Genomic DNA, 26,509 nt, shown 5'->3' on the forward strand with positions numbered 1-26,509 from the left:
CTATAAAGGGAATAGGGGGCAGAATATGTAGCTCTGATTCCACAGGATATGAGGGGTAGATGAGTGGGAGGGTATGGAGGGGAGGAGCAGGTTGAYGAGAGGAGGGGGTCTGAGTTCATTTCAGCTGACRAGAKGGGCAACATTGCTTGGGTAGTCTTGGATAGATGTCAGATCATGACAGCAATTACTTGACATTTGGATGAAAAACCGAGTTCAGGTCAGCTGACTAGGGACAGTGAGAGTATGGAGTATTGCCTGTTCCCTGGCTAATGGCTTGGGCCTGGCAGGGCACAGGGGTATGAGGTGTTCTGTTGGCAGACTAGTCTGGTGGTCAGTTAGGTCAGTAATCAGTGTACTGTAGTCACAGTCAGTAGGGTCATTAAGCATATGACTATCTATCCCAGATGTCTGGCTGACTGTGGGYACACGGTCTGGGGGGGGGTCACACCCTTTCACATTCACTAACAGGGCACTGGGTTACCCTGGTCCCAGAGAGACCGTAACTGGCAGGACAGCCCAAACAGACGTTGGGCCAGGCTAGGTCATGGGGATTTCATCAGACAGAAAATAAAAAGTGTGAGGAGACGAGAGGATCACAATTAACTTCTGGGTGTCCCACATGGCAGATTGAAATTCATTCAATGGTTCAATTAGGGCCATTGATCAGATGYTAATCTGGGTTTCATTACCTTCCTGACTAGTCATACCACTATACTGTTTCAGATCATCTTATCAACCAACTTCAGAAATACTGTCAGGCTCATTGGTAGAAATCTATTTTCTTTCTTATATTTAGGTGYMCCGCATGGCAGATTGAAATTCCTTCAATGGTGGCCGTTGAATGTTGAACTGGGTTTCTGGTAACTAGCCTCTTCACTGATATGATCCCCATGTCTGATATTACATCTTCCAGTATGAAACACCAGTAGGCTCATTTGGTGATATCAAGTGTCATGATCTCAAATCACTCTCTGTGCCACTCCTCTAGACATTCACTATGTATATTATAGGTCCCTCATTACACCTCGTGGTGTAACTTCATCTTATTCGTGGTCCATGTCGTTACCAGACAKATGTATGGTTCAGGAGGTGAAGAGTTTGTGACCTAGCGCCACCCAGTGGTATAATGCTACACAGATCACATGTCACACTGCAACTTACTTCACTACAAATGCACACAACTTCTCTTCAGGAAATGTCCTTATACGATTTTTTATTATTTTCAATAGAGTAACAGGGAGAAAACAACTAGTTCAAATGCTGCAGTCAGTGATAGACTAACTGGTTACAAGACAATGACCTACAACAGGGAATGCCAAGACGCCGTTAACAAAAAGAAAGAATAAAAAAATGTTACGAATGTTTCAAACCATTTTCGGTAACGACGTTACAACAAGTTAATAATATGTCATATCTTAAACATGGAAGATTATTCTGACAAACTGGTTATTATTTCTGTCTTTCACTTTACCTCACAGTTTGAGATTCAAAGTGACCAACCAATTTATGATGAAAAATCATCAGCACAACATCAGCACAGACCAACAGTTTCAAATAAAAAAAATAACATGCATTTGAATCTGAAAAGTTCCATTTCCTATTACATACAATGAGGTCAAAGGCTGCGCCAGCACTGAAATTCAACCCTCATCTCAAACATCAACATGACCACTTGAAAACGTGTTAAAAATAAAATAAAAAAGTCCAGAAAAAAAACAAAATTAACGTTGTATTTTCCTCCTCGGCCGCTAAGACGATGGATGTCGTCATAACGATGTCATAGAGGAGGGAACAGTGGTGGAGCTACTGAGCGCTAGATGATGGATGTCGTCATAACGATGTCATAGAGGAGGGAACAGTGGTGAGACTACTGAGCGCTAGATGATGGATGTCGTCATAACGATGTCATAGAGGAGGGAACAGTGGTGGAGCTACTGAGCCTAGATGATGGATGTCGTCATAACGATGTCATAGAGGAGGGAACAGTGGTGGAGCTACTGAGCGCTAGATGATGGATGTCGTCATAACGATGTCATAGAGGAGGGAACAGTGTGGAGCTACTGAGCGCTAGACGATGGACCTGGGAGTTCTGACGCTAGAATGAGAATAGATTCCAATAATGGCTGACCATAGAGTTCTGGTTGAGTTCTGTCGGAGTGGAGAGGACTGAAGGCTCAGAGTTAGCAGTGCACTACGGAGGTGGATGAGGAAGATGGAAGAGTTGTTTATTCTTAACCATGGTAGTGTCGTCCTCCACAAAGTCTTTCGCCTGCTCTGCCGAGATCACGTCAATGTGACTCACCTGGAAACACACACAGTGAGTCACCAATGCCTGTGTCTGAGTTTCAATGAGACAACCATCTATTAAACATACTTTTCACGTCTCTGAAAGCCAGAGGTTATTAAACTAGTCTAAAACTAGCCAGTGAGTGAGTAACCAGTACACACGCATTCATACCGATGTGGACCAACGTATAAACTTTTAAGGAACTTCACCTTGTTTCTGAACTTGACTCCGTAGAACTTGTCGGCTGACTCCAGAAGCTCAGGTCTGAACGTAGTGGTGATAAACTGGGCATGGCCCGCCAGCTCTACAATCATATCTGGAACACACATTACACACTGGTAAGGATAAGAGATTTAGTATTTATAATGCTTACATTTCTTCATGCTTGTTGAAGGATTGTGGTTGCCTGACGACTCAAACTGAATTCTTCCACTGCTCTATATACTTCAGTCTGAGACTTCCATCATTTAAGCCGTTTGTGGTGACGTCAAAATGATGGGTGTTGTACAAAACAAAGTCAACAGCGATTGGATCATTTCTAACCAATCAAGAGTATCAAAGCCAATGAAGAATTTTCAAATTGCTGCTTTGCCCATGTGTGTTCTGGCTCTGGCCCAACCCATCACGTTTCTGGGACCAATCAGAATGTGTTTGTGTTCTAGAAATCGTTGGGAGGTACTCAGATCCAAACTCATTGTGAAGAAGAAACTAACGTCCATGGGCATAGCGTTTGGCCGGAGCAAGGAGTCGGGCAGCCAGGCAAGGGTTGTGGATGACCGAACATTGAAAATCAAAACAGAAAGGCTAGCTGAAATTCAACAGACTAATAAAGTCAGAAAATGTATTTTACAGATACATTTTCATTCAGCAGACGCTCCAGAGCGACTTACAGGAGCAATTAGGGTTAATGGCTTGCTCCAGGTCACATCGACCGATTTGTCTGGGGATTTGAAACAGTGACCTTTCAGTACTGGCCCAACTGCTAACCTAAACCACCCATTGAAAATCAAGACAGAAAGGCTAGCTGTAAATTCAACACACTTATTCCAATCTTCTTATCCAAGGGAGGCAGTCTGAGTGGTTGTGTTGTATAAAATATGCTATAAAAATATAATATATTTATTTGATACGAAGTGTGTTATTACCCGAGACAGCCTTTCTGTGCTGTGCGTCCAGGGCCTGGTCGATCTCATCAAACAGGTAGAAAGGAGCGGGTCACACTTCTGGATGGCGAAGATGAGGGCCAGGGCCACCAGGGACTTCTGACCTCCAGAGAGCTGCTGCATCTCCCTCATCTCCCCCTGCTTCCCCGTGAACGACACCTGGACGGGGCAAGACCAGAGAAAACAAATGTGGAATATTATTGAAAAGGATATACACATACAGTGCCTTGGAAAGTATCACACCCTTGACTTTTTCCACATTGTTGTGTTACTGCCTGAATTTAAAATGGAATCAATTGAGATGTTGTATCACTGGCCTACACACAATACCCCATAACGCCAAAGGGAATTATGTTTTAAAAATGTATAGAAATGAAAAGCTGAAATATCTTGAGTCAGTAAGTATTCAACCCCTTTGTTATGGCAAACCTAAACATGTTAAGGAGTAAACATTTGCTTAACAAGTAAGTTGCTGGACTCACTATGTGTGTTTAACATAAATGACTACCTCTCTCTGTACCCACACATACAATTATCTGCAAGGTCCCTCAGTCGAGCAGTGAAATTCAAACACAAGATTCAACCACAAATACCTCTGCAAAGGGCACCCATTGGTAGATGGGTAAAAATGTATCCCTTTGAGCTTGTTATTATTATTATTATTTTTTTTTTTTACCCCCTTTTTCTCCCAATTTCGTGGTATCCAATTGTTAGTAGTTACTGTTCTTGTCTCACTGCTACAACTCCCGTACGGGCTCGGGAGAGACGAAGGTCGAAAGCCATGCGTCCTCCGAAACACAACCCAACCAAGCCGCACTGCTTAGTAGTATTAACCAGCGCCACCAACCCGGAAGCCAGCGCACCAATGTGTTGGAGGAAACACCGTGCACCTGGCGACCTTGGTTAGCGTGCACTGCGCCCGGCCCGCCACAGGAGTCGCGTGCGCGATGAGACAAGGATATCCCTACCGCAAACCCTCCCTAACCCGGAGACGCTAGGCCAATTGTGCGTCGCCCCACGGACCTCCCGGTGGCGCGACAGACCAGAGGTCTCTGGTGGCACAGCTAGCGCTGCGATGCAGTGCCCAGACCACTGCGCCACCGGGAGGCCCTTGGCTAAGTTATTAATGACACTTTGGATGGTGTATCAATACACCCAGTCACTACAAAGATACAAGCGTCCTTCCTAACTCAGTTGTCAGAGAGAAGGAAACCATGAGGCCAATGGTGAATTAAAACAGTTACAGAGTTTAATGGCTGTGTGGAGAAAACTGAGGATGGATCAACAACATTGTAGTTACTCCAAATACTAACCTAATGACAGAGTGAAAATAAGCATGTAAAAAAAAAAAAAAACATGCATCCTGTTTGCAATAAGGCACCAAAGAAAACTGTAAAAAAATGTGCAAAGAAATTAACTTTGTCCTGAATACAAAGCTTTATGTTTTGGGCAAACACTCTTACCCTGATGCCGACTCCGGTGAACTGGTTACAGAGGGCACACTGCTCGAGAGCCTGAGCCCTTTCGCCTGTCAGTGCCCCCCTCCCCCTCGTCCTGGACTGACCTCCCTCCGTGTCACCCTTTTTCATCACCAGGGTGGCCTTGCCCCTGGAACCAGCTTCTGGAACACCTCACTGAAGTTCTTAGACACCTGAGGAGAGGAAAGATGAATTTGTCATGATATGGTTAGTCACTTTGGAACAGAGATTATTACTGTAAAATGAAAAGAGCTTGTAAGTAAAAACACTATTATCAATCGCAGGCAAATGTGCTTGATTGAACTCATGCTGACAGAACTCAACAACAACCATGTCCTTCATTTGGGGTCTTGCTTTCAATGGTTAAATCATGAACATTTCTGTTGAAGGAAATGACTTATTCGGGGGTTGAAGTCTCTGATTGAGACCTTGCTCAGAGGTACAGGTGTATGTGCAGAAGGCATTCATCAGTCTATCTGTTAGAGTACCTTTTTGAGACTCGATTGAGGTTTGATTCAAGGTTGAAGCGTACCCGTCACCTAATGAAGGGGTTGGGTACTTGCCCAGTGAGGACAACGTACCTGTTTGAATGTGAGCTGGATGGCCTCGTACTTCCTGAGCTCCAGCACGTTCATGAGCTCCATGATGGACTTTGTCCTCGCTCCAGCTCGTCCTGGCGCCTGATCAGCTTCTCCTTCTGCTCAGAGAAGTTGACAAACTGGTCCAGGGCCTTCTTGTTCACGTGGCTGTACTTCTTCAGCTCTGTGTTGCACTGCTCTAGCTTACGGAACAGCTACAGAGGGAGGGGGAAGGAGAGAGAGAGAGTTAGGGTAACATTAAAAATGTCTTGCTCACGTGGCGTACTTCTCAGCTTACAGAACAACTTGTGGGGAGGAACATTTGGATGAAGAGGCGAGGTAACGCGTTACTACGCATGCTGTATTGTAGACATACACGTTTCAAGTGAAAAGCTCGATGGCAAAGTGCCAACGATGATATTTCTAATCATCATCACTTGAGTATGAAGAGGAGTTGAAATAACCATAATCCCACTGACACGTATTCCTTCAAAACACTCAAAACTATTAATAATCTTCAGTTTCTATGTCAAGTCAAGAGACCTATCAAAGAGAGCTGTTATAAGTGGTAGACTATCATCCTTTGGCTTCATCCACTTCTAGAATCCACTATCTGACCTGGCCCGGCTAATCAAGACTCAATGTCTTGGGGAGAAAATTAAGGAAGCTAACCTTCATCCTCACGATATATTATTTCTAGTCTTGTCAAGAGGACACACACTTATGAGAGATGAGCCAGCAGCCCACTCGACACACACCGAGGTGCCCAGGGACGTCTGGCGCGGGAGCCGGCTAACTAGGTGTCTGAGTCACAGTGAGGTGGCTGCTGCTGCTTTCATAAGTGTGAGAGTGGGTGGGCGGTGTCTCAGTCGTGTGTATGTGACCAGGCGCTGGCCCCTCGGTCGAGGCTTGAGGAGGCTCTCTGAGATTATTGTTGTCGTGACTGTTTGGCTTTGGCTGCTAATCAAAGTCCTGAAAGTTAAAAACAGGACAGGGAGCCCAGAGAGAGAGAGTGTGTTTACCATAAGTATTGTGCAGGTTTATCCCTAGGGAGTGTGTGTGTATACTCCTAGAGAGAGAGAGAGTGTGTGTGTGTGTTTATCCCGAGAGAGAAAGAATTCACCTGTTTAAGTGTGAGGGTCTGGTACTTCTCGAAGGCCTCCTGTGGTAAGGACCCCAGCTCCCTGATCTTCTTCATGCACTCCTCTTTCTTCTTCAGCAGCATGCCCTGTAGTAGGAGTAGTAACAGTACTTTATTACCACACAGCATCAGCAATGATCAGAGACACAAGGAGCAATAACAGGTGTTACCTGTCAGGTATTTTAAACTATTCTTTTCATGTCTACTACTGTCCTCTTTCAATGTAAATTGGCAAGTCKTATGTCTTATGTATTTTTAGTCATGTGTATGGACCGCAGGAAGATTAGCGGTTGTCATGGCGTCAGTCAGTGGGCATCCTAATCAGGTACAGTAAGTAGCCTTGGTTTGTGCGAGCCAGAACGGCTCATAGGAGCAGGAGCCCACCTCCTGTTTCTGTACACCGACTGAGCAGGATGCTAGTCTATCGCAGGGCMTTACCCCCAATCTATCCAAAATAATGGAAACACTGAACTCTAATATAGCTGGAGATTCAAAAGGCGGACCTGTCGGTTGGTCATCTTCTCCAACTCCTTGGTGTCATGGTTGATGGCGTCGTTCTGTTCCTTCTCTACGTTCTTCCAGCGGTCCATGCTCTTGGCRTGGTCCTTGACCTCAATCTCYGCCTTGTCAATCAACACGTCCAGGTCTGGGGGATGAACAGGGACAGATACCATWAWWWWWWWTWTWTAWWTTWACGTTGGCACTTTGAAGATGTAACAATTGTACTTGAGTTGTACCTCTATTGATATTGAGGATTGTGTGTAGGTTTTCATCAATTCAGGTCAAATAACATACTACTGTTCAAGAGAGACCAACACAATACTTCCTGTGAGCTCCATTCTTTCTATTGCTAATGCCTGTGTGTGTGTGTGTGTGTGTGGTGTGGTGTGGTGTGGTGTGTGTGTGAGAGACCTACCCTCTGAGCGTGCCAGTGTATCTTTGATGCGTTTGTTGATTCCCTCCAGCTCTGAGGAGGTGGCTGTGAGCATGGTGCCTCCCTCCGTCTCTCTCAGCTCATTCAACTCCTACAGGATCACAAGGAGAAAGAAGTTAGTTAGTAACAAACACATTCACAAGCACTTCCCTGTCTCTCTCAGCTCATACATSTCCTACAGCACTGGTATTCAAAGTCGGGAACAAAAAATWAAGAGTAAAAAAATWAAGAGAAAGATATTTAGGAAAACTACATTGTATTGAGTAATTATTTAATGGTTTCTTTTCATTTTGATAACAGATTAAAATGTAATGAATTTAAGTCAATATTTGGGGTGGGGTCACGAGACATTGTGAAATAAATTCTGACTGAAAAAATGTTAAAAGATTAAATAAATAAATARAAATGTCGCTATTGTGATATTTGTTTGGARAATTCTGGAACCGTACCTCTACTGTGGAACCGGACCTGTTCTAGGTTGAGGTTTGAACATTGTGTAACACCATACCTGTTCTACTTGGTCGAGGCGTTTCCGTAGGTTCTCGTTGAGGTACGTCTCCACCCTGGTCATGATCCCCTCCAGCTTGATCCTCTCATTCAGCAGCTGCCTGTTGTCCTACACACAAAGATAACATGATGAATTACTCCTTTCATACAACAATACATCACACACAAGCACAACAATCATGTTTGTTGTTCTACATTCATGTCCTCATCTTTCATAACAAAATACAGAACACATTTCAGAGAGACTCCCTCTGTTCGTAATAGAATAGATGAGAGAAAAAGAGCGTACCCCTCACTCACACCCCAAACAAAGGAGCCTTCATAAGAAAGAAAGAAAAATTAATTGAGGGAAAAAATTATGGAAAGAACTGCAGGCGGGGAGAGAAAGAGAGAGGAGACTGAGGGTCACAGCCCGTCTACCTACTCCTGTACAGAACATGAGTCTATTTCTATAATCGGGGACGATTGCATAACGTTAGCAGATAGAACGGCTGAGGTGGCTACTGAGGTGGTCATTGTGAGCAGCTGGTAGTGTGTCTGTGTGGTTGGCTGTGAATGCAGTTCCCAAACCACCGCAGCTAGCTAGCGCTCAACTCATCGAGGCCACTTAAAAATCGACTGCGAGTCTGAGGGTGTTTGTGTGTTTTTTTTATTATCAAAAAGGCAAAGACAAAGCTGTTAACAATCCATGTATGATATAACACCGGAAGGAACAAGACAGTGAAATGATCATAAGCCAAAATGTTCTTCTATCATCAGGGACAGGGTGATAAATTAGAATCAAGTGAACTTCCGGTATTCATTCACTCACTGTCTGTATTCTTGATAATATCCACAAACTTTCTCAACCAGGTATTACATCATTCGGGCGGAGGAAGATACATACCCGTACAGGCCTCATTACAAAGAAGATACATACCCCGTATAGGCCTAATTACAAGAAGATACATACCCCGTATAGGCCTAATTACAAGAAGATACATACCCCGTACAGGCCTAATTACAAGAAGATACATACCCCGTACAGCCTCATTACAAGAAGATACATACCCCGTATAGGCCTAATTACAAGAAGATACATACCCCGTATAGGCCTAATTACAAGAAGATACATACCCCGTACAGGCCTAATTACAAGAAGATAAATGTGCTAAATTACTTTCTATGTTCTGAACTGGCATGTAGAGCTCGGTGGAACTCATCAATACCTTGCCAAGAAACAACATTTGATTTAGATGTGTGGTATGAAACATTGTGATATTATATATTCTGAAATAGGAAAGAAAGAATGCGAATAAAGAAGTCCAGGAAGGTTTACAAGCCGAACAAGTCTTATTGGAATGATAAGCTAAAGATCTATGGTCAGTAATGCGCAAGGCTGAGTACTTTTTTTTTTTTTTTACAAGTGTAAAGACAGGAACACAAGAGAACATTTTAGGAAGGAATTTAAGAAAAATCAGCATGTGTTTGATAAAAGACTGCACCTATTTAAACGGAGATATAAGAGAGGGCAGTTATTACACATTGAGGGGATACAGGCAATACACCTCAACAGTTTGAGCCAAGTAAACAAGTTGTTACCAAAACGACATAAGAAAATTCCAATGGAAGTCAGGGAAGAGCGGGGGGGCTGAACTCTGATATTACACAGGTTCTTAAGGAGTGGGAGAAGGGGTTTGCAGTTTGTTCTCAGGTATCGAAAATGTAGCATATTTTGAGGAATCATTTTATAAAGACATATGTTCCCTGAGAACTAAAATGGAAAATAAAATGTCAGAACCCTCATATATATGTAACCCGTACGTAAATGAGGAGTTGTCTGCAAAAGTTAAGAAAGTGATTGACGCTGCAAAATTTTGAAAGTGTTTGGCCTAATGAAGTTTAAAATCCCCTAAATTGACGGTAGGCCGTCATTGTAAAAAATAATTTGTTCTTAACTGACTTGCCTAGTTAAATAAAGGTTCAATAAAAAAAAAAAAATTATAATAATTAATTGAAGTCCTATATAATTTGCTCCAAATTAGTTTTTGGGTACAGTATACTGCCATACAAGTCTATAGTGAATCCCATTCCCAAATCTTCAAAGAAATGACCCGAGAGTGCCACTGAACTATAGAGGCATAAGTTTATTAAGTACGGTTTATAAATTATATTCATCCATCCTCAACAATAGGCTATTGACCTTTTTGGAGGATAAAAACATTCTGGTGGAAGAACAAAATGGTGTTCTAAGTCCACAGCCTGTATAGTTCATATCTTCTCGGTCTGTACAATAATCAGAAATAGATCACACGAAAAGAAGCCTACTATTGCATGTTTCATTGATTTCCAGAAAGCTTTTGACTTTGTATTGCCTAGTTAAATAAAAGGTTAAATTAAATACAATTAAAAAAWKGATTTTTAAATAGGGATCTTTTAGCCTATAGTTTGTTWAAGACAGRGGTTGATGGGAAATGTTATGGTACAGATTGGTTTCCCACACCCTCGGGTGTAAAACAAGGAGACGCCTTATCACCSACTTTGTTTGCTMTGTTTAYAAATTATTTGGCAAAAKAATTTAAAACAGTTAAATATTAGAGTAAGATATGATGAAATGCTAAGTATCCTTTTATATGCTGATGATATTACTGTGATGGCAGAAACCGACCAAGACCTGCAGAACATGTTATTATGTGCAGTCAATTGGAGTAAAAGATGGAGACTCATGATCAACCAGACAAAAACACAGATAATACCYGGTTTTCTAAAGTGAGAAGTGTTTTTCAGTTTTGGTGAAGACATTCTTGAGTTTACTAGCAATTATAAATATTTGTGTATTTTTATTGATGAACATATTACCTTTTTATACGGCACATCTGCCCTGGCCGACTCAGGAAGTAGAGCTCTTGGGGGATTAATAGGAAAACCAAAACACTCAAAGATATTGGTTACGCTACGTATTCCCAACTGTGTCAGACAGTGTCCTGTTCTGGACTATTCAGCAGGAGTGTGGGTTGCTAAGAGGCATTTTAAAAACTAACATGTCCATAACAGAGCAGTATGTTACTTATTAGGTATCCACAAGTTTGCATCTATACTTGCAATAACTTGGGACATGGTCTGGGAACCCTGTGAAGTGAGATGGAGGGCGTGTATGTTGAGACTTTGGAATAGAATGTTGGATATGCCAACTGCCAGAATAGCTAGTCAAGTTTTTTAATGGGATCTACCCATAGGGGGAGCCTGGGCAACTGAAATGTCCGACCTTGTTCAACAATCTGACTGTGAACATCTGTACGAAAACCAAATTAAGGGAGACATAGATACGATTAAAAAACAACTGTTGATGCAATTTGGGGGGAAAAATGGGTGGATATTAATCATAAACCCAAATTGAGATCCTTTTGTTTGATTAAGGGTGAATTCGTGTGAGAGAGATATATTATGTATAACCTACCTAAAAGCAAGAGCTCGCTATGTGCACAGGTCAGATCAGCGATATTGCCTCTGCGTATTGAAACAGGTCGGTATTGTGGTGAAATGGAAGAGGAAAGACTATGTAACTATTATGACCTCGAAGAAATGGAGAATTAAACTAATTTTATCCTTCATTGCCCTTTCTACCACGATATACGCTTGCTTATTCCAGAAAGCACACCAGATATACCCTGTCATTATGTGGCTGAGCGATGAGGAGAAACACATATTTTTTGTCCATTGTGTCCATTTGCGGAATATTTAGATAAAGCCTGGAGTAAAAGAAAAGGGCTACCTATAATTAAATTGTAAAAATATTTACCTTCTATGTGGTAAATTGTACGTGTGTATATAGATTGTGTATAGTCTTGTCTCCCATATGAATCTTCTCTTTGTGCCAGACTGGGTTTAAATGCCTTCTGTTTAATTTTTCTGTATTTATTTATCTGTATATGCATGCATGCAGGCATGCATGTATGATTTTACTGCTCTAGGAATATAATTATTGTTTGGATAACCTTATTTACTATTATGTATTGATTGACCTTTTTTCACTCTTTATGCGATGCGCAATGCAGAGAACACCAGAAGAAGAATGATCATTGCAATACCACAGTGAATTATTGTAATGTTTGTTTGTGTCAATTAATCCATAAGGAATGGGTTGCCAATTCGTGATTTGACAAAAATAAAAATGTAATTCATTCATTCTAGATATAATCTGCGCCCCATTTAAACTTGTTCCCTGTCTCTAGCTGTAATGTTTACATGTTGGAGCAGTCTGATTTCGATGTCAAGGTCTTAACAGTAGGTAAAACCATCCAGCTATCCAGCCATTCAAACACCACATACAACCATACATCCACACACAGAGCCCCGTTTAAACGTGTTCCCCCTGTAGTCTTTCATTAGCTGTCTCCTTACCTGCTGCAGCTGTCTGATCTCGTCGTTGAGGTCATCCACACGTCTCTGGTCCTCCAGACTGAGCTGAGAGAGCAGGTCTGTCCCCAGCTCAGCCTTCAGAGACTCCCTGGTGGACTCCATGGCATGGAGACTAGCCTCTAGAGACTGCAGTGAACGTTGCTGTGAGGAGAGAACAGAGGAGAGATAGTTAAGAGAGGAATAGTTACAGGGTAGACTCCATGGAATGGAGACTGGCCTCTAGAGACTGGAGAGAGCGTTGCTGTGAGGAGAGAGATTGAATGGGTTGAAATTACTTGAATCAATGCCCAAAAGATGACATTTGGTTTGCAAGCAGCAGGTACAGTTTATGCTAGTACAGTGCAGCAATGTGTTCATGTGTTCAACTGGTGGACTACATGTTCAAGATAATTCAAGAAGTCTAGACGGAAGAAGACAGCAACAATCATAAAGTCAGCTATATAACTGTAGGCTACCTTAGGCATGAATGTCTTCTCAGACTGCTGCATTTTCTCAAATGTAAAAAGGTGGGGTGCTTGCCATGGTAGCATGATACTGACGTACATATTACCTTGTAGAGTATAAAAATACACCCTTCTTATCATCCCCCTGGATGTTACGGTACTTTTCTGAATCTCAAAACAATCTGACATTTTTTGGATCGAGGTCTGATTCAGTCAACTACGGCTACACTTTATTCACGATTCCCTTGAATAGGGCCCGATAGAAACCAAGAGACACATTGAAGTCCAACTCAACMTCACCTTCGGCATGAAAGTCTTCTCGGACTGCTGCCTCTTCTCCTTGAGCATCTTCATCTCAGACAGGATGGAGTCTCTGGAGGCCTTGAACTTCCTCTGCTGGGTCTCAATCTGCTGCATCTGGTTCATCAGCTGGTCGATCTCATTGTTGATACGTGATGCAGGGTTAAGGAACATACTTTATAAACAAATAGGACCTATATAACCTATAGATCTCATTGTTGATACATACAGGAGAGGGTTAAGGAACATACTTCAGACATGATGGATATATCATTGTTCAATTGGTTGGTTTGTTTTTGGGATTTATAACACACTTTTGGAGAGGCTCAAAGCATGTAACATTATATTGGTTAAACTCAAATCATCCAAAACTAGAGCTTTCGTTTTCCATACAATTGAAGTGGCCATCAGCAATTTAATCAATAAAATAAAATTGGACTCCCTGCCCGTTTTGGTTAAAAGCTGAGGGACAGGGCTGGAGAAATGTAACCGCTCTCAAATTCATAGAAGGACTGACCGTCCATGATATCAAAATGATCGTTTTAACCATGTTTTGAGTCTATATAAGTTACATTTACTTTGTTTACAAACATTGGCGTAAAACAAGCATATATATTTTGGGGTATGACAGCTGAACTAAGCTCATCAGGCATTTCTAAATTTGATTCTTCAAGAATCAAATGGGTCCATATCATAATTAAGTCAAAWAAATGATGTAACAACTACAGATTGCCCCTTTAAAGACTGATTTAAAATAAAAGAATCAAATGGGTCCATATCATAATTAAGTCAAAAAATGATGTAACAACTACAGATTGCCCCTTTAAAGACTGATTTAAAATAAAACAGACAGGCATCTCCCTAATGGCAAGCTTACCTAAGGGCCAGAGGTGGTGTAGATAAAAAAAAAATATATATTTTTAAAAAACATGCTTTTAAAATCATTGATTGAACCTCTGACTCATTGCTGGGGGCTTACAGGAGTGATGCCATGTCAACAATCAACTCAAGCACGCACACGCACTGGTGCTGCCTGCTACCAGTGACTCACAGAGACAGAGGTCTGAGGGCAATGCCCCTGCTCTCCCTCTTTCTCTCACACTCTAGCTAATCCTCTTTGGYTCTCCATCACACACACTCATATTATACATGTAATCCTCCAACATCCACCTACACACACCTCCTCCCTCCTGCTGCTGGGTTCAAGACATAACCTGGCTGCATGAAATCCCCTCCAACCAGCCAATCACACACAACCTCCTGAGAACCAGGAAGAGGAAAACATGACACACTCCATTACCTGCTTAATCCCCATGTTTTACAACTAAATGACATGAAACACCACACACACTATCCCATCCATTTCAATACGAAACCTGYTCATCTCTTACACATTAAATCTCCTCCAACTTAGYGCAAGARAGACGACAACACACCATCACCTACTGAGCCCCTGTATTTAGGACTAAAATGGCATATTAGTATCTCTGGTGTCTGACTCACTTCAGGTCCACTGTAGGGTAGGGAGTTGAGTTAGTGTACATCAAGCTAGACTGAGACAGGACCATGGTAAATGCGTCAAATCACAAATCCACACATGCCTGTATTCCTGACTAATCAGAAACAAAAACAGTGCCTATAAAATCCTCGATGCGGAAAACACGGACAGAATCATGGAATCCAGACATTAAAACGGAATTCAACAATATTCAAAAAACGCATTGAACTTAGTAGGGAATTAACTAAATGYATTGAATATTAATTTGCCGAAGTTTATCATAATAAATTAACAGAATRCATCAGTTATTCGTATTTCCTGCCACCTTGTGTAGCCGTTAGCGATGATGCTAATGAAAAGTMTTCTGTTAGATGGAAAGGCTTTCCCAAAAACCTTTTCATTTAAATGATAACTACAAAATAGCCTATGCTTACCTGRCAGAATGATATGGTTATTTGCATCAGTATTTGTCTTGCAATCTCTACCATCACGTGCGCTACAAAAACACAAATGAACTCTACCTACATGTACATACTACCTCAACTAACCAGTGCCCCCGCACACTGACTCTGTACCGGCACCCCCCTGTATATATTGTTATTTTACTGCTGCTCTTTAATTACTTGTTACTTTTATCTCTTAATCTCATCCGTATTTTTTTTTAAACTGCACGGTTGGTTAGGGGCTCATAAGCATTTCACTGTAAGGTCTACTACACCTGTTGTATTCAGTGCATGTGACTAATAAAATTTGATTTGATTTAAACAACAGCCAAGTGCTTGGTGTGCACTAGAATGAAAAGGGTAACTACATCCAAAAATACACATTTCCAATTAAGTTGTTTTTCCCTTTTTTTTTTTTTTAAGTGTGATTTTGATAAAGAAAACCTGAAGAAACAGGGGAAAACAGAAACATGGAAAAACAAAATGGAGAAAACGGAATTTGGGGGAAAACAAAACGGAAATCAGACAAAAACAATCTAATTTTATAGGGCCCTACAGTTTGGGTCTTTAATTTAGAGGACWWGGGGAGGATCTGTGTGAATGAATGAACCAACAAACTAACAATGGAGTTAAAAGATATGTTCGATGTTCCTGCGGAGGTTCTCGTTGAGTTTGGCCTCCARCTCTCCCAGCTCCTCCTCAGCCTTCCTCATGTCCTTCTGCAGCTCCAGACGTGACTTCCTGGTGTCATAGTAACCCCCTGTCAGCGCCCCGCGGTGGGACACCTGGTCACCTGAGAGACACAGTAACAAAACAATTACAAAAAATATATAAAAATAACAAATTAAATTACAATTAAAATAACTAAACTGTCCCACACCACACTAACTGGTATGGTACTGTGCTGGTCATCTCCCCAGCAGAAAAACACCCGTGATCTTATTAACTCACAAACACAACAACAAAAACCGAAACACTTCAAAATCTACACCAAGAAACCTCTAGTTACTTGAACATAGACTGTAAAAGGCAGACAAGAATTGGTGTCATTTACATTAATTGTCATCTTGATCACGTAAGTCRATACCTACCCTCCAGAGTTATACAGTCCATGGTGAATGCCCTGGCCAGCTGGGTGGACACCTCCATGCTACGACAGATCAGGGTCTTTCCAAACACGTGCTTGAAGGCCTTGTCAAACTGCTGGCTGTAGCGCAGCTTGCTGATCATGGGGATGGCATCCTAAAGGAGAGAGAGAGGAAATATAGGTCAGTTTAACGCTCTTTGACGACCCTAADTCATAGCAGGCCTGGGTCAAATACATAGTACAGTATTTGAGGTATGTTTGATTTTTTTGCTTGGTTACACTTTTAGGRCRATTCCATTCAAGAATATTCCCTTACGTTGGTCTCAGGGTAGGCGGTGTCCCTGACGTCCAGCTTGCTGAGGGGCAGGAAGGTGACCTCTCCAGGCAGGTTCATCTTGTTGAACTCCGTCAGGATCTTGGTGCTCACCTCGTCTGTCTCCACTATGTGGTAGAACAACCTAGTCGGAAGGGGGACATGAAGGAGTAYGAGSCGACAAGTTTGAGTAACAGTTACTTTTACATTGAGGAAACAAGCTTCTCTCTGGCTTTCTCAATGGTCTTTCCACGATTCACCGTGTCCCCTCTCCCCGTCTCCTTCTCAAAACACATCGGAGGTCAGAGAGGAAGAAACTCAGATCTTCTCCTCCAATGTGTTCTCCAATCCAGGAGAAAAGAAACGACATAAGGAATAGAAAAAAAATACTATTGAAAAATAGCCCGTCACTCACCTGGTTCCCGCGGTGACCTCCACACAGGTGTAGAAGGCGGGCTCACACTCAAAGTTGTTCATGACGATGCCATGGTAACCGTTGATGACGTGCTGGTTGATCCCCTTTCTGCGGAAATGCTCCAGCACCTTGTTGATGCTGTCAATACCGTTCAGAATGGCCTAGTGGGGACAAAAACAGCTAGATTTACCTTAACATTTCAACACTTTTTAAATGCATATTTATCTGTGGCGTCATACAAGTGTCTTCCTTAGGGATGGGCATTTAAAAAGATTTCAAATAATATCCAGAATTTTTTTCAGATATTTGGACAGTCGAAATAGATGCGTTTTAAAGAAAGCACTTGTTTTGATCCCCACGTCCTTGTCTACAACTCAATTCATATTAAAACAGCCTACCTGTTGGTTGCTCATTGTAGCCTAATCCTCATCATTTAGCCAATTTAATTCCGTAATTCTAAATCCATTTAGCATGGATTAGAAATGTCCCACTTCACTTGCTACACATGGAGCCCTTGATGGTAGTGAAGCTTTGATTGACCCACAATAAGGCACATGCGTGTAAAGTGTGTAGGCTACCGGCACCTCTTTTGTTTGTTTGTTATGGGGCCCAGTCATAAAAACGGCCAAACTGTTGTTTTATTAAAACGTCATGGTCTATCTTTGTATGTACTCTCGGAAGTCGTTGAAAACTAACGTCCGYTTGGATATTTATAATAATAATGCCCATCTCTAGTCTACGTAGGTGAAAATAGTGATTTTCCACATTCTGTAGTCCAAAAGATAAGTACTCTCTCTGTGACGTCCCGGGTATAAGTCAGCTTCGACCGGACCACTCAAGCTAAGTAAAGACGGCAATCACCAAGGTAACCATCTGGAATTTTGATAGAACGTCATTTTGAGGAGATTTGATTGAAGAAATGACTGATTAGAGTGTAACTGAAAAAGTAATAAGCAGCTGAGTCAGACATACACTGTAGATCTCTAGGAGAGTGGGGAGAAAGGGGTGGGCTGATTCTTTGTTAGACTCTCTTTACCTCTACGCAATTTCTTTCCCTAATAATTGGTTGAGTCACAAAATCACTACCTCTCTCTCTTTCCCCAATAATGGAGTCACAAAGTGAGTCTTCAGTGTTCAGGTGGGATTGCTTTCATCAGTGACTCATTGTTGCTAAAGCCGAGCCATCGACAATCGGTTGAGTAGGTAGTGTGACGGCGTGTGTGTGCAGCCTTTATTTCATGGTGTGGACTTAGTAATTCATCTGTAACACCAGGCCCATGACATGACCGGTAGTAAACAGGAAACGTGTGGAAATGTGTGTCCGTGTGAAGGTGTGTGTATTCTTTCTCCTTGGCCGTGGGGCAGGGAGTATATAAATGGATGGGTGTGTGTAAAGGTGTGACCTTTGTAATCTATGATTGCCTCAGAAGATTTACCACATGGCTAGTATGATTACATGTAAAGAGGAAGGTGTGTGTCCTTTCTAATCTGGCATTGATTCATAGATAAATGGAACTTCCACACATGGTTTAGCATAAGGCTAGTAGGATGATATGGATTACATAGACATTCATGTAGAGGTGAAAGTGGGTCTTCTATAATTAATATGACTCATAGGTCAATCTAACGCCATAGGGGGGAGGAGGTTATTTTGACCTTGCCGGTGGCAGTATGATGATATGCATGATATGACGATGCATACTAAGGTGCGAGTGTGTGTGTGTTTCGTTGAGTAGGAAGTCACACTGACCTTGCCGGTGGCTGCTCTAAGGAGCTGTTGTTTCTTCTCCAGCTCCTCTCGTTTGGCTGCCAGGGCCTGCTGCTCAGCGTTCTCCTCCCGCCACAGATAGCTGGTGGAGGCGCACAGACAAGCACACTGCTAGTTTAATGCATTAACTTGTCATTCAGTCCAAAAGACATTGTACCAAATTAATGCAAGCAGGGCAAATATTGTAGATGATAATTTTGTTGAATCATTTCCAGGAAAATGCCTTCATTTTTAGAGCAGCTCTATTGTAAACTTTAATGGCCCATATGTCATATTCTATTCATTGTCTCTGTTCTTCTCCTCCTCACACAACTCAGTATCTCAAGGCCTTTCTCTACAGCACACAGTGCAAAGCTCCAGGCAGCATCCAACATCCATCTCACAGTGTTATAAATACCTCTCCATTGTTAAGGAGAGGAGAGGAGAAAGGCATGCTGACATTCACAGCAGAGCAGACCATAGTCTGGTAAGGAAATAAAGGTTGCCAGGCGGAAGATGAATGTAAGTCTTAAGGGGGAAACCATCCAACCTTTAACACAGTGGAGGTCGAGTCATGGCTAATAGCCTTCGTCTTGTATTCCAGACAAAGTAAATACATATTTTCTAAGTGATGTATATTTAAAGTGCAAACCATGACTCAATGAGCAAAGAGTAAAAAATAAAAGAGCAAAGAAAGTTACGATTTATAAGTTAGAATCAATATATAAAAGCGCAAATGATGACTCAACGAACATTGACCAAAAAGCAGTAAAGAAGAAAGAAAAGCGAGAAGACGAAGTAAAGATTTACAGTTCATCAATACTTTGCCTAGCAGTGCAATGACTACAAACACAGAGTGGAGCAACAAATTAGAATATTGAGATGAGTGCTTACTTCTCTCGCTCTGCAGCTCGTCCTTCTTATTCTTGACTTCGTAGTATTTCTTGTCCAGCTCTTCCACCCTGGTCTTCACTCATTCAGGTCCTGGTCCAGTTTCTACAGGGGAAAACAGACCAGTCAGATAGAAACTTGATCCAAGAATTATAGAACAGAGTGAAATCTAGAACAGAATCGAACATTCTATTTAAACAAAATCATTCTTATAAGGCATTATAATCAACCATAATAGTTCCAATTGAACATAGCATAATGAGTCATGAGTTAGGCTCCATACACTATACTGTTCCAGGTTCTTCCTGTTGGTCTCAGTGTCCTCCAGGTCTTTATGGATGGCAGCAATCTGCCTCTTCTTGTCGTTGATGGCCTGGTCCAGGGACTTGAGTTCCTTCTTGATCCACTTGTCCCTCTCCTCTTTAGATAAACTGACTGCCACGGCCTGCTTGGCGTACAGGTCTGTTCTCTCCTGGGTGGCCTGGGCCAGTCTGGGTGGAGCGAGGGAATGACAGGAGGTGTTAAAAGGTACAAAGGGAAGTTCAGCAAAAAATTCTGAAGGGGGGCTTATTCCTTATTTAGTGGCCTATAATAAGGTGCCATGTTGGACACACTCCAGTCTTTCACCAATGAGGATTACGAGAGAACCAACTTCATTCACTTTCTAGTGGCTCAACATCAGGTGTAACTAACATTACATGGGGGGAAAATGAGTAAATATCCTTTTACTAATACATTAAAAAGTTGTTGCCTATTAAACGATTAATTCATTGTTGAGCCTTGAGCAGTGTAGGGTTTTCCTACAGACCTGGCGATGCCCCTCTCCTCCCTCTCCTTCACAGTGTTGAACTTGGGCTCAGTCTCCTGCAGCTCCTTCTGCTTCTCCTCTATCTTCTCTAGCAGCTTCTGCCGCTCCTTCAGCAGACGTTTCTGGAGGAGGAATTCATTATTATTAAATAGAAACAAATGGTGACAACGGGTGACACTCAGAGGCATTTGAGGATACTCATATGTGTGTGGGGTCATCACTGAAATAAGTTCAAACGCCAGCAGATAACCTTTTCTCTACACACGTGATTACTCTAGATATGTCAACATAAGGGAAAGGGATACCTAGTCAGTTGACAAAAATGCATTCAACTGAAATGCGTCTTCTGCATTTAACCCAACCCTCTGAAGAAGAGAGGTGCCGGGAGCTGCCTTCATCGATGTCGTCGCCGCCCGGGGACTTCCTAAAGTCTGCTTTGATCCATATCATCAGATAGGATCATGTGACTCACAGCAGTCAGAAAGGCAGATGACGCAGGTACACCCACCCGCTTTCTCCCTACTTCCCTCTTCCTGCCACCCTCCATCCATCCCAACAAACAAAGCTAACAAGAAAGCTGTTGCAACATTCTCCCGGCCAGGTGGGCCTAATCCAACCTCGCTGAGATGCTGCTGTCTAATCTGCAACACACACAGGGATTGGGGCAGATCTCTTCCCTTGGGCCACTGCCCAGAATGAAGGGATGCAGAGAGAGAGAAAGAGAGGTTAAGACTAGCAGTAGGGGGAGAGGGATGGAGGTGTGTGGTGAATCAGTGACGCAGATGGAGAGGCTTCTGTCCTTACCCTCTGAGAAAAGAAGGGGAGGGAGGGATGGAGAAGAGGTAGGGGGTGTTGGAGGTGTGGGGGGATTATCACTGACGCAGATGGAGAGGCTCCTGTTCGAGGATGGAGAGGTAGGTACGTAGTAGGTAAGGATGGCGGGTCTCACACACACATCTAAACCCACACACAGTGACGCAGATGAGGAGGTTTCTGACCGCCCCGTTTCTTCGGTTCACTGTTGCCAACTACACACACACACCACTCTCTATCTCAAGACAGCACACACTCATCCCCCACATCCACTGTGCTCCCCTACCTTCTGTTCGCTGTTGCCGGCCAGCTCCTCCTGCAGGTCTTTGGATTTGAGCTCCAGCTTGGTCCTCTGTTTAATCTGCTCCTGTCTCTCTGAGCTCAGCTGCTCCTTCTCCTCCTTCATGGCACTGATCTTAGACTTCTTCTCACGCACCACACGCTCCGTCTCCTACAGTGGGAGGAAGAGGAGGAGGCAATGAGAGGAATAACACGTAGACTAGATGTACACTGACTGTAGAGAAAATAGAAAAAAATCTGGTCAGGTTTGCATACACAAGAGCCTAAGATAGAAACCTTTTTTTGTTTTACCCCCTTTTTCTAAAAAAATTGTGATTTCCAATTGCGATCCAATTACAATTTGTCTCGTCGCTGCAACTCCCCAACGGGCTGGGAGAGGCGAAGGTCAACTCATGCGCCCCCTTGAAACATGACCCGCCAAACCGCGCTTCATAACACCAGCCCGCTTAACCCGGAAGCCAGTTGCACCAATGTGTCGGAGAAACACCATTCAACTGATGACCAAAATCAGCCTGCAGGCGCCCGCCACAAGGAGTCGCTAGAGCGCGATGAGTCCCCCCCCCCCGGCCAAACCCTCCCCTAACCCAACCCCCCCCCCCTAGTCCTTTTCAGCAGTTACAGGAACTGTGGTGGATGGATGCGTAACCAGGCCAACTCAGTACAGCTTGGCTCAGTAGTGTGAAAAGCTGATCAGATCCATTTACACTCCAAGCCATTCTGTGCAAATACTGTATGCAGAATCACTTACCTCTACTTTGTCTCTGGCATCCTGCTGGGCATCTCTCAGATGTCTGGACTTGTCTCCACAGGTCTCTCTCTTAGAGGACAACTGAAAGAGGAAACAGATTTAAAGAACAGTTAACTATGCAATCAAAAAAATCAAATGCCATTTAAAAAAGGAAGAATTTGAAAGGCCAGACAACAAAAGCAAACCCTTACCAACTGAAAGTTACTTTTTGTTAGACATCCTGTGCCAATTTGATTTGACAGATAATATTTTTCTCGACCCAAACTCCATAAACACATTTTGTTGATTTTTTTATTCGTATTACCTCATCCAGCTTGGCGCGTGTCTCGTTGAGCTCCTGGTTATAGATAGTGTACTCCAGAGCCCTCCTCATCTTGTCCCACTTCTGGTACTGAGCCAGCTCCTCCTTCTCATCCTCCAGGGTCTGGAGACGCTCYTCAATGTACTTYAGCAGCTCATTGATCTTCTCTCKCTTACCCTCTGGGKGAAACACAAAAACAGTGCACCAGTATGTTATTTAGGTCTACAGTTATATCTACAGCTGTGGTGGCACAACCAAGGGCCATTTGTAATAGGAAAGGGAGATGCTTATTCTGGGAACTAAATTATATAGCTTTTCCTTGGAGAATAATTTGGAAATTGAAAGAGCAGCATTTATTTTGAAAGTTTGAAAGTCTACCGTTTTTCCCCGTAAATAACTGCACGCTTTGAATTTGTCTAAATCAAAGCCCATTTTAGGTAGTGAGTCAGAATACCTCTGCTTAGATCTGGTGACTGAATGCATGTGAACAGAGTCTTAGATGGTGTCATCGTAGACATATAGAGAGACGTTGGTTCTTCTACTSTACCTGTTTCCTTCATGAGGGAGATGGACTCCTCCTTGCGCTCGTCGTACACCCTGGTTCCTGCCACCTCACGCAGCAGCTTCAGACGCTGGGAATCAGGGGCTGTAGCCATCTGGTTAATCTGGATACATGATAAAGAGAAGAAACACACATGAACGATACCCATGTATAACTTACGTATAAAGTGATCTGGATACAGGATAAAGAGAGGAAACATATGAAACTTATCATATGTATAGTTATATGGTTGATCTGGATACATGTTCAATCAAATTTTATTTGTCACATGCGCCGAATACAACAGGCCTTAGACCTTACAGTGAAATGCTTATTACAAGGCCTTAACCAACATGCAGTTAAGAAAAATACCTAAAAAAAATAAGAAATAAAAGTAACAAATAATTAAAGAGCAGCAGTAAAATAACAATAGCGAGGCTATATACAGGGAGTACCGGTACAGCAATCAATGTGCGAGGTAACCGATTAGTCGAGGTAATAAGTACATGTAGGTAGAGTTAATAACAGAGTAGCAGCAGCATAAAGATCAGGGGGCGCAAATAGTCTGGGTAGCCATTTGAGAGACGAAACATATTAAAGGTATCCTTTCTATAATTTATGTAGAAAATTATATGGTTGTTCTGGACACAGATTACGGACAAGGGAAAACATTTTATCTAAGATATCACTGTATGAGACGTTGGTGTGTATGAACAGATATATAGTCAGCACAGTGGTGCAAGAAACATGTTTGCATCAATAACCAATGAATGTTGCACAACGGAGCCTGTTTAGAGCATATGTTCATAGTGCCGTCTTACCTTCCCCTGCTTGACGATGTAGTAGGGTTACTACGGGAGAAACCAGCACTCTCCAAGAGGTTCATCACGTCATTTTTACTGCAAAAAAATCAACATGCATGACTGCTGATTACATGATGATTACATATTCAAACAGAAATGAATTTTCGATCTTTGCTCAGTCACAACAGACGTGTAGTCAACAGACACTTACGTCACCATCTTCTTGTCTAAGAAGTACTGGTCCTTCTTGGCGCCGATGACACGGCGGAGGGACACCTCCTCTTTGTCGATCTGGAGGGAGAGTGAATTTATTGACAAACGAACGGAGAGATATCAAACTAAACATGACTGACTAAATAGTCAAAAAGGTGACAATCATTTTTGGTGAGAATCTTACCGGCAACCTGTTGTCAGAATTGTCAAATATAATCTCCACAAAAGCTGAGATGACACGAGGACCAGTTCCCTCCTGCAGTGACAGGGAATAACATTGTTATAAATAGTGTTATGGGGTTAACAACAGACTGAGGATTATATAATATCCATTACTGTTAGTATAACTTCCACTACTTACATGGAGCAAGGCCAGGCGCTGTTCGGGGCGAAGATGGCTGAACTCATCGCTGAGCACAAACTGAATGGCTGAAAGAAAACAAACATTTGTTTTTGTTATATACAGCAAATAAATGCATCCCCATGTTTTATATTCTTCTAATTTCATATGGTAGAAAACATCAGAAGAGGACAGGGGAGAGCGCGCACCTACCGTAGAAAAAGTTACTTTTCCCAGATCCATTTCTTCCCACTGTGAGAAAACACATACAGGGGGGGGGGGAAATGTCAGTCAATCAAATCAATGGATGGACAGGCAGCACGCATTGTTTCCTCTACCTACATCGTGAGGTGTTGTTGATGACTAAAGATAGCTAGAGGTTTTGGGAGAGAGTAAACTTTACAGAATCTCACCGATGACATTGCTTTGGACTGAAAGGATCCACCACAGTCTGGTCCCTGTAACTTCGGAACCCCTGGATGATGACCTGAGAGGATAAGAAGGGAAGTGCAACTGCTATCACAAATCTGAAATGATCCAAGCTTGCTGGTTACAGACCATTGCATTGAATAAACGATTCAGACATCCATTAATAGTTTATTTTCACAGGATGTTGAAATTAGCTGCAAACAATTGCTAGCCAGCTAGCTTGTTAGCTATGTCAATAGGCAAACTAATGTTATGCAAGCTGGATGGGGCAGTATCTTCCGAGCTAGCTTAGCTAATAACAAACAACGTTATCTTAATAGCTAGCTAATGTGACTACTTTATGAATGGCTTGTCTTGATAGCTAACTGGCAAGATAGTTAGCTGCCCTAACTAGTTATGTTAGCTGGATTGAAGAAAGTTACCACATATTGCTAGCTACTATAACGTTAGCTAGCGACTAGCACACTACTACTAGTACCTGAGCTAACTAGCCTACTGACAGACATGGTCCAGAATTGTTTGCAATCCGGCACATGACAATTTTTGTAGATTACTTTTCTACGTGCAGTATTGTAGACTATATCCAGCTAGCTAGCTACATGTAAATGTTTATTTATTTACAGTACTTCTTAGCTAAAGCTAGCTATCTGGCTAGGCCGCAAGCATCATTTTCAGAGAGCGGGTCGACGACATGGAGCTCGCGCCGCTAGTTCCTGTTTGATGTACATGGTCGCCTAATCAGGAACTTTCCTCAGAAAGCGAACAAACAACTAAAATAAATATCCCTTCTCCTTCAATAAAGGGAAGGTGGGCTTTAAAGTGATTATTGTGAATATTGTGTCAAAATGCATGTATCCAAGTTTGTTGAAATATCCTGGCGAAAGAGAAACAACAAGGAAAATGGCGTCACGAGCGGGATGAAATGGAACAGTCAATAATGAGAAAAGAGGGGGAGCATAGATATTTAGATGAATGAATATTAGATACAATCGAAATATAAAATGTTACTAGTTTACCCGTTAAAATATCGATCTACAAAGGATATGTATAAATGTGAACTTGATTCAATCAAGTACATACAACATATTTATTATTAGTATTCTGTTTTATCACATCCCCATTATTTGTACTTGGTAGGTCCTCATGCGTGCGATTGTTGGGCGCCAAAGAGCTGACTGAGAAAGTATATTTTGGTACAGTATTTAAAACTGAAATACTGTATTTTGAAAAACTGTATTTTTTTTCGCCTAACGAAGGACTGAGGGAGGATATTTAAACACGAGAGAGAAGAAACAGGCCACCCATTCTTATAATCGTTTCCTAAATGTGACACTGAATGATGTTCTATGATTTCCAACTCAGAGTATATATTTTTTTTTTATGTAATATTTTTTTTTTTACCTTAATTTAACTAGGCAAGTCTAAGCATGCATGGTCAACAATGCTTCTTTCTGTATCATTAATAAACTCAAAATTGCTACAATGTAGTAATCATAGACTACATTTGTGGGAGTGTCCATGCATGCATTTCAAAGTCAGTGGCCAGTGGAGTGTTCTAGTTTGGATCCTCTGTTTTTAGTTCGCTGCAGG

General features: G+C 42.2%; 1 protein-coding gene across 1 annotated transcript; it reads right to left on the reverse strand.

Annotated features, from left to right (window-relative positions):
• Positions 1 to 1,784: 1,784 nt before the first annotated feature.
• LOC112077124 (structural maintenance of chromosomes protein 3-like) lies at positions 1,785 to 25,746 on the reverse strand. Its single transcript, XM_070441578.1, is given in 37 exon segments — positions 1,785 to 2,302; positions 2,497 to 2,603; positions 3,433 to 3,498; positions 3,501 to 3,609; positions 4,914 to 4,944; positions 4,946 to 5,009; positions 5,012 to 5,059; positions 5,062 to 5,101; positions 5,510 to 5,583; positions 5,586 to 5,721; positions 6,630 to 6,734; positions 7,151 to 7,293; positions 7,564 to 7,672; positions 8,090 to 8,197; positions 12,469 to 12,627; positions 13,230 to 13,381; positions 15,811 to 15,963; positions 16,262 to 16,412; positions 16,574 to 16,715; positions 16,986 to 17,146; positions 18,736 to 18,835; positions 19,623 to 19,704; positions 19,707 to 19,728; positions 19,907 to 20,114; positions 20,432 to 20,553; positions 21,531 to 21,695; positions 22,293 to 22,373; positions 22,597 to 22,772; positions 23,141 to 23,258; positions 23,956 to 23,984; positions 23,987 to 24,033; positions 24,149 to 24,228; positions 24,335 to 24,406; positions 24,512 to 24,579; positions 24,704 to 24,753; positions 24,913 to 24,976; positions 25,632 to 25,746. Coding segments are annotated over 37 exon segments (3,669 nt in total). The 5' UTR covers positions 25,648 to 25,746; the 3' UTR covers positions 1,785 to 2,191.
• Between the last annotated feature and the right edge of the window lie 763 nt (positions 25,747 to 26,509).

Source organism: Salvelinus sp. IW2-2015, unplaced genomic scaffold, assembly GCF_002910315.2.
Source record: "Salvelinus sp. IW2-2015 unplaced genomic scaffold, ASM291031v2 Un_scaffold4308, whole genome shotgun sequence".
In the NCBI taxonomy this organism is placed as follows: domain Eukaryota; kingdom Metazoa; phylum Chordata; class Actinopteri; order Salmoniformes; family Salmonidae; genus Salvelinus; species Salvelinus sp. IW2-2015.